Here is a 17,655-nt window from a genome sequence, read left to right as displayed (position 1 = left end):
CCTTACAGTATTTTTTGTGGCATTTCCAGGCCTTTTATTTGATAGGACAGGTTAGACATGGAAGGGGAGAGTGAGGGGGAACGACATGCAGCAAAGGGCCGCAGGCTGGAATTGAACCCGCTGCTGCTGCAGCGAGGACTAATCCCCTGCACATGGGTGTGCGCTCCACCAGGTGAGCTACCCAGGGGCCCCTTTACAGTCTTGATCGTGTGTTGATTAACCTTTCATTACAACAGCCTGTGCAAGCACTGGCACATTCACAAAATCACCATCAATTATCACAGCACAGAATTAGATTTTGGGCATATTGCTGCTCCTACGGTGACCGTCTGATACGAATAATAAGTAAATAATGTTTGTCATGTCTGCTTGCGCGTGTTTTAATACTGGCACAGAATGGCAATGCTCTACACTGCCTCTTTGTGGAAAGTATTTGGCTCGGGCCTAAATCTAATTATTTCCACAGTGATAGCTGCCACATTTTTAATGAGGAAGTGTGTGGAGCTTCTGAAGGATGGATTTGAGATCTCAAACACTGAAAATAGATCTAAGTAAATATTCAGTGGTTAGCAGAGAGATAAATGACAAGTAAGCGTACAGAAGTGAAATTGACTTCCCCAATAACGGACGTGGCATTGCATGAGAAGAGTAAAACTACACTGACCATGTTTCTGTTTTTCTCATTTGCATGTAATTGTGGTGCTGAGATGTATCTCCTATTAAATTATTTTTAGCACGACAGCTCTAAAAACTCTGCCAAACAAAGCCTCTCTCATCTGTTTTAATAGGTATCATAAATTAGTATCATAAATTGTTACACTATTTTCCTTCCTGAATATTTATCTGCGTGAACCTACCTTGAACCAGTCCTTCTTTTCTGTGGAGCCTCTTTCTTATCTATCTACTTTCACGTCATTAAAGTGAATGGAGGGATTGTTAGAAAATGTAAATATTCTTGTGCGTCTCATTAAACCTTCAGAACATTGTGAACTGAACCCTGCAATGTGTCGCTTTGTTCTCCGAGATCTCGTAACTGGTTTCAGAATCAACTCACAGAGGTCAAGCCAGTAGATGTGGCGATATGAACCACAAACAATCGTGATCGGATGGTTTCATACCAACAACAAAAACAATGACTGTGACGAAACCTGAAAGACCTGTTAATCTCTGCATAAGCATTTGAGTCATTTGATTTATGGGAAAGGAGGATGTAGTTTAGTTTCAGGGTTTGAAAGGGTTTTAGTATGTGAGTCTGCATGCAGCATGTGATGTTTTCAGTGTTTAAGAGATGATGGGACTTTATTTTCTGCTCAAACTCACAATCTCTGCTGTTTTACTCTGCAGTACACCAGCAGGTAGGCTTCTTCATGTATACCTGTCTTATTTTAGCTTTTATTTAAGTATGCTATATTATTTATGCTAGTTTAATGAGTGGTAAAGGTTGATATACATGCCTAACAATGCAATAAAAAAACAAAACATTTTACTGTAAAACTGATCTGCTGACGCTCATAGTTAATAGCTTAAATCGATGAGACAGACAGAAGTTCTTTAAAGGAAATATCCTGTCAAATGTTTTTTTTTTTTTTTTACTGTATATGTCATTTTGAATGTTTCTTACTTCTTGCCACGTCACATACTTTTGTTGTGTTTGTGACGATCAGCAACTATCTGGCCTCTTTGTACCTTTGTAAATAGCCCTATGTTGACTGAACTGCCCATGCATCAGTTAAAAACACAAATAAATGTGACAAGAGAATAAGTTTAAAAAATGATGACATGTGCCAGGGCATGCTAGACATAACCCCTGAATATAAAGAATTTGATAAGAGGGAAAAGCAGCAGCTTCCCCTTTTACATAATGCTTCTTGTACTTTGTAGTATATATGTGATCATTAAAGCTACATTGTGTAAGAATTTCTCCCATCTAGTGGTGAAATTGTATATGACAACCAACTGAATATTACTTTCTAGCCTCTCCCATTCCGAGCGCGTTTTAACTGCTACGGTGGCCTTTTAATGCCAAGCTTAACATGGCTTCCAGAACGACTTCGTCCATGAGTGTTCATTCCAGTGATGGGGTTACTTTAGAAAACAATTACAAATTGCATTTAGTTATTTAGTCAGTTAACATGTTGGTTATGACCTCTATGTAAAATGAATAATAGTTTTACGTTTTCGTTATTTTGGTACCATTTCATTGCTAACATCAGGTATCAGGTTCCCAAACAAATGCAAGCTAATGTTAGTAAAGTATCAGTGCTATCGTTAAATGGATTAAATGTTATGATACATTGTGCTTAGGCAGGTTTGGTTTAAGTATTGTAAGTGGTGCTCCACACCTAATCTATAGGTGTTTTGGCTTATGAGTTGTTGCAGTTTTGGGTTGTTTATTGGAATGTATTCACATTTACCTGGCTGATACTGTACCTTAACAGCATCACAAACTATGACCTCAAAACTCATTCAAACCTCTTGACGGTCTTACCAAACTCAAAATATGAGCTTTATCAATTATAGCAGAATTATAATTTCATTGGAAGGTGTTTATTTTGCCCATCCTATGTGTGATACTATTGGTTAGTCACCCTCTGAGGACCAAAGACGCAGCGGTGCGTCCAAACAATGTCTGACAAAACTCCTACTCGAGAAGCGATGTTACAAAAATTAATTTCAGACATTTATTTCCTACTTTAATCATATATAACCCTAAGACTTTGGTGAACTCATTTCAAGCACTGAAACAATTTGTACAACACATCATAAGATAAGGTTTGTTTTCAAAAAGAGATTTGAGGAATTTCAAAAAAGCCAACGTCAATGTTTCAGCTTTAGCGCCAAATTATCTCTACCCCCATTTCCGACACCCCTGCACAGTTGTATGTACTTACTGGTTTTCTGTATGTTACAGGTGGCTATGTATATCAGATGATATATGACTGTGAGTATGGTGACAACATCACCGACATGGTCTTTTTAGTAAAAAACATATTTAACCAGAAGATTAACACCCTGTATGACTCTCGGGTTGGGAAGTATGTTGGCTTTGGAGAATATGGCATGACGAACGCTGCTCATTATAACAGCCAGAAGTGGAAAATGGATGAAAGAAAAGTTGAAGTGGAGACTCTTTGCAGATACAACGCAAGATTATTCAGAAGGAGCACACTGGATCGAAAAGGTAAGGTTCTGATTTCTAGAGGAGAGTTTAAAGCAGGATATTGCACTCCTAACAGCACCACTTCTGGTTTAATTTGCTTCATTGGAAAAAGGAAACAATTGTTCTCTCCCCATTCTTTAATTAAATGGTTTGAAGAAAACTGTCTAGCCCCTAACTCACTCTTCTGCACTCTACCTTGAAGCAGGCCCTACATCCAGCAGGTCATTCAGCTAATTTTTTGCTCTAATCATTTCTACACTCCAGTGCCTCCGGTTGTCAAGGTCCATGAGACCAAGCCAGCTGACTACGGGAAGCGGTCCATGCTTGAGTGCAGCGTTATGGGGTTCTTCCCTCAGGAAGTGAGGCTGAGCTGGCTGAGAGACGGCGTGGAGGTCACCACTGATGTGTCGTCTACAGATGTCTTGGCCAACGGGGACTGGAGCTTCCAGCTGCACTCTTACCTGGAGTTCACACCCAGAAGAGGGGAGAGGGTGAGCTGCAGGGTGGAGCACAGCAGCCTCAGAGAGAGCCTGGAGGTGGACTGGGGTAAGGGTCAGCCTGGAAGAGAAAACACGCTCAACTAGTGATGAAATTTAGATACCACACATGTTATAACTGAGTCTTCCTTACTCACTAATTAACTGCAATTCAATAAAGATAGATTCATTGGCAATTAATAACAATATTTATAGAATGAAGTTAACTTTTGACAATTAGATGCATTTTCATACAATGCAGGCCTATGATGATAGGAGATAGATGGAATCGCATTGGTTAAATCTCATGGAACAATCAGAATCTATTAAATTAGAGTTTAATTATGATAATTATGTATAGTTCAAAGTCTATATAGTAACGATAGACTTTGAAAATTAGGCATCCACATTTGCTTGGTTTTCAGTGTGTCTGTTTTGAAACCATTTTAAACATTTTGCTATAAAAGTGAATATCAAACACCCAAAATTAAATAAAAGTAATTTGTTTTGGGTTCCATACAACGTATAGGCTTGCATCCAATTTATTTTTGCGTGCAACTTGGTTGAAAGAAACACATATTTCTGATATAATATGTTTTGGAAAACGGGTCAAATTTGACCCGAGGACAACACAAGGGTTAAGCTCTAAGCAGATATGTGAGAGCTTCACTTTTGACGTGAATACTATTAACAAGTGGGAAACTTGTAATTATGATAACTCCGATACACTGTTGCCCCAATTATTATTTATAATAATAACGTTCCCTCTAGAGTGCTTGCCCCCGCCCCTCAGACAGACAGAGTCCTCCATTGTTCTGATGTGACATAAACGCAGCATATTGGTTGGGATGGAAGTTGGTGGGTTGTCATGAGCAATCTCTCTCTGTCCCTCCCTTCAGCTTCTGACATTCTCACTTTACCTCAGGCCCGAGCCATTTTACGCAATTTTCCAAACCTGCTGATCTCTCTCTGTCCAGCAGTTGTCCCTGGTGTGTTGTTCCTGTTTCCACATCACCGGACCTCCACACCCACCTGCTCACCTTCTCCTCATTCCATCATTATACCTTATGCCAGTGTTGCCTATTGTGCCCCCTGTAGCCATAACATTACAACTGCTGTACTTGTTTGGCTGCCTGCCTGTTTTTCCCCCCACCTGCTCCCTTTTTGGATTTATTTGCCTGTGCTGATCGACTGCCTGTTTACCGACCTCTGCTTTGAACCAAGATTCAAGCTCAACTACCTTGCCTACTCTGCCCCCCTCGCCAGTGGTGTAGTGGTCCCTGGAGAAGTGGGTATACTCTCAGCTTTCACCTTTTTTTTTTTTTTTTTTAAAGTAGTCCAGAAAAAAGCCCTGTTTTAGAAACAGTGACATGTAAGACTATGATTTAGTTTACCCAAAAATCTGTCATTTCTACTTGCTCACTATTATAAAATGATCATGACTTGATTAGGAGCAGTTTGTAGTTACTACTGGTCACACAAGCAGCCTGGATGAATGTAAAATGTATTTATCATGAGGCAAACATGGTGTTATCTCTTCTCCTCTAAATGTGCAGTCATACTGCCACTGGCAATTTGCCAGTAGTTTAAAATAATGATTGATTTGGAAACCACCTTAAAACTTACCTCAGAATTATGTCTTCCATCAACTGGGGTGGCACACCACCGCTTGTGTTATTTCTTGTTACTTCTTAGTTTGTTGTTTGGTCTGCTGCCGTTATCGTAGTCAAGTGGCACCGGCACCTGAGGTTTTTTTTTGTTTTTTTTCACTGGCACCTGAGGTATTAGCGATATTTTCCTCGGCATGACCCGCCCTACTCTGCCTCTGATTGGCTCATCAGTCCTCATGCCTAAAGTTAACCAATCTAATCAGTGAAAGCAGCGAGTACCAGCCAATTAGAGGCAGAGGAGGGTGGGTCATGGCTTCACTATCCTTGAGGAAAAAATGGGCAATCTGGCTCACAGATATTACTGAATGGTGCGCATCAGGGGGGATTTAGAAGTGGGTATACGCAATGCTGACTGAAAAATAAGTAGGTATACGCCGTATACCAGCGTATACCCTGGACTACACCACTGCCCCTCGCTTTAGTTCAAATAACTACTACCAGAATTGTCACGTACTCAGTCTGAGTGACAGATATTGACACCATCGAACAATGGGTTGGTTAGCCAGCTGTGTTGAAACGTGAGACTTTTGAATGGAAGGGGCAGCTTGGGAAAGAGTGGGAAGAGTTGAAATTCACCAGTAAAATAAAGGTGAAAGGAAGAGAAAAAGGTAATCCTTGAGATTTCGCAAAAGCTTCATCAGATGTAAAAATGGAATTGTGGTGAAATTTCCTTCCACAATGAGAAGGACACCTTTTCTTATCTTCATACCCACGGTTGTGTGTTTTCTAGAATAGAAAGAAACTTCACTTAGTTTACCTTAATATGAACTAATTCCATTACTCAATTAAGGTATTATAAGCTATTTTCTAAAAGTGTTTTGTCCCAGAGGCATGCTTTCAGATGGTGCTAACTTTATCTTCATGTCACCATACAACATTTGATTCCTGGCCTAGAAAAGTATCGGATACGTAACTAAGTGGATGATCTAGTAAAGCATCTGTGAGCAGATTCACTCATTATTTCTCTCACTTAGACACCTTTTCACTCAATGCTAAATACCTGAAGATGGCTGTGGGGATCATCTTCTTCTTCATCGGCTTCACTGCAGCTACTGGTGGAGCAGCTTACTACTGGTGGAAACAGAGGTGTGTTGACGTCAGTGTCTGTATTGTGAAACCATTCGCTTTTCTTCTGTGCCAGTTTAATTGTTTCCATTGTTAGACTGTGACAATTAGTGTAGTTATGTCATAAAATGAATGAAAGTCTTCAGGTTTTATAACACGTTGTTTTAATGTTTCAGGTTTGACTTCAGCCCATCAGACAGACAAGCACAAACTCCATGTGATCCCTCAGAATTGTTAACAGAATAAAATAAAGCTCTGCTGAAGATATGAATTAGGATGCAATATAAAGTATTAAGACTGGTGACCCCTTCAGCCCACAAAAAAGAAAATTGTCCCTCTCAGCATGCCTGACCTACAGTGGAAGGAGAAAAACGACATCGTGGGAAGATGACATGCTGTTGTCCCCCCCCCCCAGCATGGTGGAGCACCTCCTTTATCATTTTTGTCAACCAAGGACTTAACCGACATGTTATCCTTCAAAACAAAGTGCCATAAATTGTTTCAACGATGTGTTAGGATCCTTTTGTAGGATTAGGTGTCAGACCTGTCACCTACAATAACTGTTTCACCTTGGTTTAAGACGTATCATCTTTACATGACATGCAATTCATTTATTTTGCATTTAATTCATTCATTTAACGGTTCAATTATATATTCTTATGGTTTCCCTTTCACCATATGATAATCTAAACACTGTGGCATTGTGACTTCTCTACACTTCCACACTGCAAAAAAAAAAATGATTTAAAGCTGCTCTAATCAATATTTTTTTATATTAATAATGGATCACATGACAACATGTATGTTTAAAGTTGTCGGGCATAGTGAGGAACCCACCGAGGATTATCACTGGACTCTGTAGTTCCCCTCAGCTCTACGGAGTGTTTCAGCGTCTTTCAGAGAATGGTTTAGTTTTCTGTAGCCTTGTTTTCAGACAAGACAGGCAGCTGTTACCAGCGGAAAAACTCTACAAACCTACTGTACACTATTTGCTCCGCAACAAATGGTAGACAGACAAAGTTAGGTTAAGAGAATTGAGTATTTTGAAGATAAAAAGCCAGATATTTCCCTCAAGAGTTGGTAGAGACCAAAAAAACTACATTCATCAGGTGGCCTGAAAAGAATGATAATGTTTCTCTGTATCTAGTGGTTGTGTAAATAAGGAACTGTTTGCTAACAAGTTCGGCATATTAACTTAAACGGTTATAAGATGGTGATTACGGCCTGTTACCGCTGCACCCAAGCAGCCCAACAAATGTATTATTGTAGCTTTAAAAGATATTGAGTCTGAATAACATCATAATCAGCCTCACACCATGTGTAATTTGCAAACTTCTCCTCAGGTCCCAAACTCTCAGCTACTATAATGTAGACGTGACATCAGTTGGTAGCTACGACCCTCTCGGTATATTAATGCATTGAGAATAACTATACAGTGGCATGTACACTTAGGTAATATTCTATAATAAAGTTAAAGTTCATGCAGTCTGTAAAAGTGTTTTGTCAGCCTACCGTCCTTGCTATTATTTGTCCTATATATGTAGATAATGTAAGATAATTGGTATTATTTTTATGTTCATGTGTAAATATGAGTGTCAGTGTGTAAAGATGTATGTATACAGTGATATCTTGATCACCATAATCAGAGTATAACGCTGTTTTCCTTAATTCAGTAAACATGGGCTTTCTCAGTCCCCGGTGATATACAGTATGGTGTGATGTCTGCATATCCTGGAGAGACAAAATAAACCTTTTCTAATCTCTTATTTGCTGTCACTGCAGCTCTCAATCTATATACTATTACTCTTGGACAACAGCAGTCTTTGCAACATTGATTACAAGACTTGATGAGTGTAAAAGGTTCTGTTGCTGCTGAACCTTATCCTATGAATTACATTTGTAAAGGTAGCGCAGACCTGTGGTTTTTTTGTGATGTAAAAATGTTAAATTCCTGTAGATTCACTGCATGTCGTAATGTGAAAGATGAATGCATTGTTAGAAGCCTATAGCAGAGACCCTGTGTCTCTGAACTTCAGTGAAAAAAAACATTTTCTTTCTCAAACACCAGCTGTTTAATCCCACGCCACTCTGTAAATGATTCAAACTGATATGAGTGCTCTATTTTGGAAGTGACTGGGGAGCTATAAGAGCTTTGAGCCTGAACCCCCGGTACTTGTTAGTTGGCATTTCAGAGTGAGACACTGCCTGATTGCTGTCAATATGGCAAGTCTTTTCGCCGTTGTGGCCATGCTGGCGGTGTTGTCCAGTGGGTTATGTGAGGAGAAAACCTTTCTGCAGCGAGCTGGTGCGGCCTTTAACAGCAGACAGTACAGTTCTCTGCTTACTGTGAACAACGGAGAGCAGTTTGGAAACTGGACCTGGCCTGAGATGTGTCCTGAAAAGTTCTTCGCTGTTGGCTTCAGTGTTAGGGTAAAGACACTGACTCTCTCACATATAAATGTTCTATTATGTCAAGGTAAAGAAAAAACGGAGGGACACAACACATGCAACAGGCAGATAGCCTATAAAAGAAAGAGGGAGAATGAAAGAAACAAAGAAAGGAAAGTCACACATACATACAGTAACACTAATGCATTTATTTCTACTTGTAAACACTAATCTGACCAACATTTGTACTAGCCAGGACAGGTGTTACAAATCAAGGCAATCAAATCGCTGAATCTCTGAGATTAACGTAGATGAACGGTGGAATGTAACTACTGTAAGTACATTTACTCAAGTACTGTACTTAAGTACAAATTTGAGGTAGCCTACTTGTACTTGAAGTCTTTTCATGGCACTTTCTACTTCTACTCCACCACATTTCAGAGGGAAATATTGTACTTCTTACTCCACTACATTCATCTGACAACACTAGTTAATAGTTACTTTATAAATTAAGATTTTTGTACACAAAACACACACAGTTTATGATCTACAATATTTTATTATAAATTTAACTACCTAACAATATACAGGCTTACAAGTACAGCTAAAATGATTTGCCAATTAAACACTTAGTTGATTGACAGAACTGTTTTCATTGTTTCCAGTTTCTAAAATGTGTTTTTTTTAACACTTTAAGTGCATTTTCCTGATGATACTTACACACTTTTACTTAGGTAACATTTTCAATGCAGGACTTACTTACTTGTAACAGAGAATGTGTACAGTGTGGTATTTGTACTTTTACTTAAGTAAAGGATCTGAATACTTCTTTCACCACTGGGGTTTGTCTAGTTAATATACCAGGGTTTTTCTATTGGGTAACGTTTGCCTCATCTTTTTTTGATATTGTAAATGTATTTTTTTTTTACTTTAATATCAAATTAAAGCTTTATTTGTGTAGATATAGATTTGTGTTTTCAGAATTCTTTCCCTGGCTTGAATGTAGGATGTTTCGTATTTTGACTGTTGCCATGTTTCTATCTGATTTGTGCTTGTTTTCTTGATAATGGGGCTCATGTGACGGCCCCCTCCATTGGCCTCAAGTTGATTGCCTTGATTTCAAACACCTGTCCTTGTCAGAATAAATACCAGTCAGATGGCTGCAGTCAGATGCTGATGATGAGAACTGTTTGCTAAAGCTGAATAAACACATTGCAGTTTTACAGATTAGAAAAGGAATATAATTTCAATATTATATGTATATATAATATGTACGTATATCCTTGTGGAGAAGCTAGAAGGCATAGGTTCATGTAAATGAAAACCGTTTTTGGTTGCTGTAATTTTTCCTCCTCTCTTTTGCTAACGTGATTTTAACGTAAAAGACAAACGTCTCAGTCCTCATTCTACGCAAAAATGCATTCCTAAATTCACCCAAAGCTAATGAGGCTTCAGCAGTTTGAGGTAGTCAAATCAAATGAGTATCTTCCAAAGTTGCAATGTTTGGAGTTCAAAATCCCCCTCGTTGTGTTACTACTCTTCCATTGCAGCTCAGCAACAACACCAACAGGGAATTCGTACTGAAAAGACTTTGAAAGAGACACCAATCTCGTCTCCCATCTTATATTGGAGTTGAGTTAGGAAGAGATGACTTCACAGCCAACAAGGAGAGTAGGAACAATTACAGGTCTGCAATTAATGGGCTGCATAATGAATGTAATGGGCTGAAAAATAATCCTTTATGTGTGTGTAAACCTGCATACAAAACCATTGTCACTGAGATACTAACCCACATTTCTCCGCATAGACTGCAAACGCTAACAACAATCTACGCTTTCACCTGGTATGCACTTTCAGATTTGGCAGCTGCTTCACCAGAATAACATAACATAAGCTGATTTGACGATAGCGGTCCTGGGAACTGTTTTCTGTTTCCTCAGGTGGAGTCTAACCAGTATGCGGCGGATGACACTGCTCTGAATGGAATCCGCCTCATCTGTGCCAAAGACGGGAGCCGAAGCTTCCTGTACTCTATTGAATCCCACACTGGCTAGTGAGTAGCTCCCAACGGTACCACCTTCTAATGTAAAATATAGATGTGTTTCAGTTTTGGGGGTTCAATTATGGAATGAACTTAATGATAAGTTGAAAATGTGTACTTCTTTGTTTAGTTTCAAAAAAAGCTTTAAAATCTAAATTAATTAACGGTTATGAAGTAATTTGAACAAAATGTATTACTAGGATTGTACTCAAGTATTTGGTTTCATTTAGTTTTGCTGGATTTCTGGGTGATTCTATAGGGATTATGGGATAGGATAGGCAAAAATAAGCCTTGGCTTCAGCCTATTCCTTTTTCGGTTAACTACGGTGGCAAATTGTGGGAAAAAATTGTTTCTTTCATGTATGTTAACCGAAATAAAATTATTCATTATCATCATCAATCATCATCGTCATCATCATCACCCTTTATAAAGGGCTTAAAATTAGATATATTAATGGTTTAGAAATAATTTGTTAATGCTTTACAGGTCAGTTATATTACACTAATAATTCCCATTTTTTATGTATCATAACTGATGTATAAAGTATTAGTAAAAGTCATATTAATCATTAATAAAGCCATTGGTTACAACTACAATAAATGGTGCCTTATCAAAATTTTGGGTTCAATATGTCCCCGTTAACACAGTGATTTTTATTTCAGAGAGCCAGCATTCAGCAGGAGGAATTCCAATGTTAGACAGCAATGAACATATCAATAGAAATACTTTTGGTAACACTTTACTTGAAGGTATCCACATAAGAGTGACATGACACATGAACCCTAACCCTAACTCTAACTCTAACTCTAACCATAACTTGTCATGACAAAAACCGAATGACACTTACTAAAAGAAGCGTTATGTCATAAACGTTTATGACTTGTTTATAATGTTTATGACACATTCATGACAGTGTCATGTCACTCTTATGTAGATACCTTTAAGTAAAGTGTAACCATGCTTTCCTTTGCCTACTTTGAGTACGTCTGCCACTTACTAAAAATGTTTTTATTGATGTCTTTAAACATGCAGCTGTTTCTTGCTGTGGCCAGATCTGTCTTGTGAAAGAGATCCTTGATCCCAGTGGGACTAACCTGGCACTACTATAAAGGGTTAAATGAGAATTAGATAAATAAAGTAGGTACTTTGAAAGCAGCAGGAAGCTGCAGACTGGCAGTTTCCCATCACGTTCAGGAGGGAAATGAAAGCACCGCTTCTGCCAGGATTGCAAATTAGGTGTTCAGATGTTGAAATGTCTTGACTTCCTTTTAGTGTTTCCAGCCCTCATCTTGGATATCTTCCTGATCCCTCCCCACCACACTCTCTTGTATTTCTTCCTCTCCTGTCCAGCTTCGGTGACTGGACCCAGCCCCAGTACTGCCCCAGTGGCATGCTCTCCTCTTTCCAGATCCGCGTGGAGCCCCATCAGGGTCTTTTCGGTGATGACACGGCCATCAACAACATCAAGTTCCGCTGCAGCAGCAACCCGACGCTGGAGGGGACTGGCATGGACTGGGGAGAGTACGGCCACTGGAGCCAGGAGTGTCACGATGGAGGAATCTGTGGCATCGAGACAAAGATGGAGGAATACCAGTATGGCCTGGACGACTCCAGCCTCAATGATGTGCGCTTCCATTGCTGTGCCAAGCCTCAGCAGGTAAGACAGAGGGTTATATTTTGATAAACCAAAGCCCAGAAACATTTATGGGTTGATTTTCTTTTTTAAGATAAATTTTATATTGTTTTTTTTATCATTAGATATACAGAACAGAGAAACACAAATTGAAAAAGAACAAAAACCCTCTCCCATCCCCCACCCTCTGCGGTCTTGAGGAAAACAGAACAAATAAACTAGTGCGTAGTCACTCTCCTCTATTTCCTGTGGCGCTGAGGTCATTAGGTTTGATATTTGTGCTGCTGTGCTTTTCCATAGGTTGATAGTTGATGATTTGGCTTTGTTAATCCTTGCTGTAGAGAGCTCAAGCATAACTATGTCTAGAAAATACACCAACCACTGTTTTATACAAAGCGAGTGAGGGGGAGCCAGCGTTGAGCTATCATTTTCTTGGTTGCTGTTGAGGTATAAATTAGAGTCATCATTAAGTAACAAAATAATCGGGTCAGCAGGAATTCAACATCCTATCACATCAGATATTATTGATGTTTTTATTCCAGAACTCATGCACCTGTTCACACTCCCAGACCATGTGCAGGAAAGTTCCAGTTTGTTCAGGTTGACAGAACATGCAATAGGTAGTGGGAATGACTTTAGAGAGATCTCTCTTCTGAGGAGTCCAATATGTCCTATGACATATGTTGAAGTGGATCTGTTGGTGATTTGGGTTCTTGGAACAGTGGAAAATGTCCCAAACTGTCTCCCAATTAATTACGTTAGCCTCAGGCCTCAGCTCTTGCTCCCATTTCTTTACTATTGGGAGTTCTCCTATGGATACTTGCATCAGTTTAGCATAAATCTTGGACACTAATCCTCTCACAGGAAAATCAACAAACCATTTAATGACTGGGTGCGCCTCAAGACTGTTTCCCAGTGGCACTACATAACATTTTAGGGCTGATCTTAAGCGAAGATAAAAGAAGAAGGATGTCCTGGGGACCTCAAAACTAGCTCTCAGGTCTTCAAAACTCAACATACCTTTCTCATTGAATAGCTGGTCTAAAGTATAAATACCTCTGTCACTCCACTGGTTACAAGCAAAGGGTTTGTTACCAGACATTAAGTGTGTATTGTGCCATATTGGGGTATTCAAATGCCACTTATTGGTGTAGCGTAGTTGCAGGGGATGTACAATTTGGGACTGTGTCTTACATTTTTAAGGTATAAGAAGTTTGCAGGAATATATAAAACAATTCAAATGTCAAATGTTATATATTCTGTATATACAGTACATTTCATTACTGTTCATGAACTTGTGTTTGGTGTTTTTATTGACAGTGATCGGCAGGTGAATATCAACATGCCTGAGCAGTTTGATCCAACGCCCTGAATTCAAAGCTGACAAATAATAAAAAGCTTATTTGAATTGCTGCTGTCTCTATAGTGATTTCCCAGAACCTGAAGGTCTTGATATGTTGTGTGTCAGTTCCTTCCTTTATGAAAACTTAAATACGACTGAGGTCGGAGTTTAGAGCAGACAGCATTAATGCTCGTTGAGTGTCACGTTCAGCAGGAAAAACAGAAAGATTAAGGAGCGCTACTCCAAATCAAGAGCTCGTCTGAAGAGCCTCTTTTTACATCATGTCATCCCCTCATCACCTCTCATCAGCATGAGCGCAGCGTGTTTTCATATCCAGTCTAATGAGCCAATGAGCTCACAGCAAAGTCATAATAAGCGTGAGCACAAAACAGAGCCGCTGACACAGGCGTTTCCCAGAATTCCTGCTGGAACTTAAGTAATTAAGAAACGACAAGAGAGGGGATATTAATTAATTCACAGTTTAAGGCCTGACAAAGGTTGATAAGACACTGATTGGCACACACAGAGGTAATTGTGTTAATTAATCGGTGAGTGTTTAATCTGCTAACACACAAGTGTGTGCGGAGGTTTGGGGAGGGAACTCAAGGACGTTATCAAACACTGCGGTAATGGTTTTCAGAAGATTTTGCAAGTCAGGGCAAAGTGATTATAGTCACAGCTAGTGCCTCTCTATTATGTTAATGCATACACTCAAGCTGACCTCATATCTAAGTTCAAAGTGTACTTATTGGAGTTAGATGCTCAAGTGCACTTGTTGGCTTGCTTGGGAAAGCAGATATGCTCGGGTCTGCGGGAGGAGGGTTGACAAGAAAACTATGTACTGTAAAATACAACTCTGTCCATTTGTTTTGTCTAAAAAGTATAGCCAAATGCCTATTTAAGTTCTGAGAGCCCAAGGTGTCATCTTCAAACGGCTTAATGTGTCTGAACAACAAAACTCACTGACTCACTAGTGTGACAGTCGGTACAAATGCATGCTGTGCAGCCAAACTCACAGAACTTTACTTTAAATTGCACTGGAGATCTGAACGTTTCCAAAGTTACCAGAAATGTGTATAAAATAATACATAACAAGGCATCTACAATATATCCACTAAAAACATAAAAACATGGCGGTTTAGATAAAGATATATAGATATGCTGTATAGATATAACATAATCTCAATAAAGTGTTGGAACAAGCTGATACATTAAATATATGATACTGTCACATAGTGTGGAATAAGATCATTTTTAATAACCTTATTCTACTTGAAGGGGTATTCCACTTCCATATAGTTGGCGGGACTGTATGGATTGGTAAAAATAGAAAGAGCAGAGACGAGATCTCCAAACTTTTAGAATAGGTAGAGCTTCAAAAATGCTGGATACTACATTTCCCATAATGCACATCAGTAACGTCTTTCATTGGACCTTCCCTGCCTGTTATATGCCCTCATCTTTCAATCTTTAAACCCCAAGTTTGTAACACAGTTGGTTTAATCTCAGTCTCAAACCTAACTCAAGATAACCCTGATGACATCACGATGACATTTTTAGGGTTATTTTCATTACACTGCTGGTTTCAGAAGTCTAGTGGCACTCTCCATAAACTGACCTTTACTCAGACCGTGAAGTGACGAATGACATTTACTCTTGTTACTGTAACAAAGTCGTTTTTTGTGTACTTGTACTATTTGGAATATTTTAAAATTCTGTAATTTTACTATGTATAACAAGTATATCAAGTGGCATCTGTTACAGAGTAGGCCTACAACCAAATATCACATGAACTATTAGAGTGGAACAAAATAAAATATAATAATAATACTAATACTACTACTACTACTACTACTACTACTAATAATAATAATAATAATAATAATATAGAATATAGAATTAAGTCATCATGAGTTGAGATTAGGATTATCGTACATTGTGCGTAGGTTAAAAAACAAAAGTTGCATCTACCTTAATAAACACTAATGCACTACCCGACCAGGCAGCACACTAAGGTGACCCAAATCAAACACCCCCAGACACAGGGGCATGCTGGGTCTAGCTAACATGCTGAATGTTAACATGCTGGTGAATGATTTCACTGAGGAACTTTTACTCTTAGTGAGATGTGAGCAGCTAGAAACTGAGTGGACTGGTTATATTTATGGATTAAGAACGACGAGCAGAGAAGTTGAACTGGAGCAGATAAGGGTGCACACGTTCAGACAGGTGAGTTCAACAAAAAAACTATAGTTTTGTAACTTTACTGTACAGAGGAGGCGGGCACTGGGTTACCTAGAAACATTGCAGTGTGTGTGTGTGTGTGTGTGTGTGTGTGTGTGTGTGTGTGTGTGTGTGTGTGTGCGTGCGTGCGTGCGTGCGCTTATAATGTGTTTGTTTGTCCCGGCACTGTGGAGTTTATATTTTTACATGTCTATGTTGTCTGCTTTGGTGTTGTTTTATTCTGCTGTTGATCCAATGAGAAGTGGCAGGTTATGTACTGTATGTAGCCTAGTGATGCTTTTTGCACCCGCCGCGGTGTTTATTTTGGTCAATATTGTGTAATTGTCTGAGTTTTGTCTATTTCCTGCTGGTTAATTCTAGTGAGGCTACACAGAGAAAGGTAGTTGTATACACAGGCTGCAAATGTCTGACTATAGAAATGGTATCTGTTGTTGGGTTTGGACATAAGGGCATTTTAACTGACTTTTCTTTTTACTCTTATCTCTTTAACTTTTACAGGACATGAGTAACATTTCTTAAAAGTAGGCTTATTGCACTTTTACTTAAGTATAATATTCTAGTTCCCCCTAGAAGTGTATGGATCTTTTAAGGGTAGGCTAATATCAGGAAATCAAACATTTAAAAACCCAAAGGGATATATTTTATAATGCTATGAAATTGAGAAAAGTTCCAAATCATCTTATTAGAAAAGCTGGAACTTGTAAAAGGTTGATGATTTGTATAAAAAATAGAGATATTAGAAAATTACAATTGCTGGAGATTATTTTTTTCATGATCAAATACTCCACTATCAACTGACAAATAACTTCAGCACTGTATTTTGAGGTCTATTTCACTGCACATGATGCCTTAACCAGCCACTAGATGGCAGTGCTACGTCAACTGGAATTTAAACCCACATCTCACTAGAAACAATGACTTGTATTACTTAACACATTTAATATAAACATCTTAGCTTGATTTTATTGAAGTGTTATGAATTCTGGATTAATCAATTAAATGTTGAACACTAGGGGTGGGAATCACCAGAGGCCTCACGATACGATATCATCACAATACTTTTGTCCCGATACGATATTGCGAATTTAAACACATTGCAATATATTGCAATTTATTAACTTTTTTCCCAACTTCAAATTTATTCCCAATTTTAAATTATGTCCCCAAAAGGAAACTTTGTCAGCATCTGTTTTATCTAAAAAGATACCTTTCTCTGTGTATGCATGGGTATATGTGAGCTGTAGGTAGGTAGTTATACGGTGTACGTGTATGTAAAGAAGAATTGTTTTGTATTTAACTAAATGATAACAATAGAGAAAGGGGGTAGGACTAGAAAAGTTTGTTTTTTAACTTCTTCCTACTCCTTTTTGAACATGGGAATTTCTTATTTGAATTTCTTATAATAATTTGGTAGATTGTGCTGAGAAGCACATGTCCTTATTTATCTGTCATTTTAATTTTATATATGTGTATGTATGTATGTATGTATGTGTATGTATATATATATATATTTTTTTTTTTTTTCTTTTTTTTTTTACTACTACTACTACTGTTTGTTCATCTCACTTAAATTTTATTGCTGCAAAATGGGATTGTAAAGCAGACAAACTGACCAACACATATATAATAATAGAT

The 17,655-nt window shown here is 38.5% G+C and overlaps 2 protein-coding genes across 2 annotated transcripts; both read left to right on the top strand.

Annotated features, from left to right (window-relative positions):
• Positions 1 to 1,184: 1,184 nt before the first annotated feature.
• On the top strand, positions 1,185 to 6,963 carry LOC116035981 (H-2 class II histocompatibility antigen, E-S beta chain-like). Its single transcript, XM_031279379.2, has 5 exons — positions 1,185 to 1,355; positions 2,912 to 3,181; positions 3,425 to 3,706; positions 6,281 to 6,392; positions 6,548 to 6,963. The coding sequence occupies exons 1-5, from the start codon at positions 1,289 to 1,291 to the stop codon at positions 6,615 to 6,617; spliced, it is 801 nt and encodes a 266-aa protein (XP_031135239.1). The 5' UTR covers positions 1,185 to 1,288; the 3' UTR covers positions 6,618 to 6,963.
• A 1,568-nt stretch (positions 6,964 to 8,531) lies between these two features.
• LOC116035985 (vitelline membrane outer layer protein 1 homolog) lies at positions 8,532 to 13,846 on the top strand. The gene is made up of 4 exons (XM_031279384.2): positions 8,532 to 8,801; positions 10,700 to 10,812; positions 12,152 to 12,458; positions 13,755 to 13,846. The coding sequence occupies exons 1-4, from the start codon at positions 8,592 to 8,594 to the stop codon at positions 13,755 to 13,757; spliced, it is 633 nt and encodes a 210-aa protein (XP_031135244.1). The 5' UTR covers positions 8,532 to 8,591; the 3' UTR covers positions 13,758 to 13,846.
• Positions 13,847 to 17,655: the final 3,809 nt, after the last annotated feature.

This window comes from Sander lucioperca, chromosome 10 (assembly GCF_008315115.2).
Source record: "Sander lucioperca isolate FBNREF2018 chromosome 10, SLUC_FBN_1.2, whole genome shotgun sequence".
In the NCBI taxonomy this organism is placed as follows: Eukaryota; Metazoa; Chordata; class Actinopteri; order Perciformes; family Percidae; genus Sander; species Sander lucioperca.
Note: the sequence above shows the minus strand (reverse complement) of the source record. Positions and strands in the feature narration are given on the sequence as shown.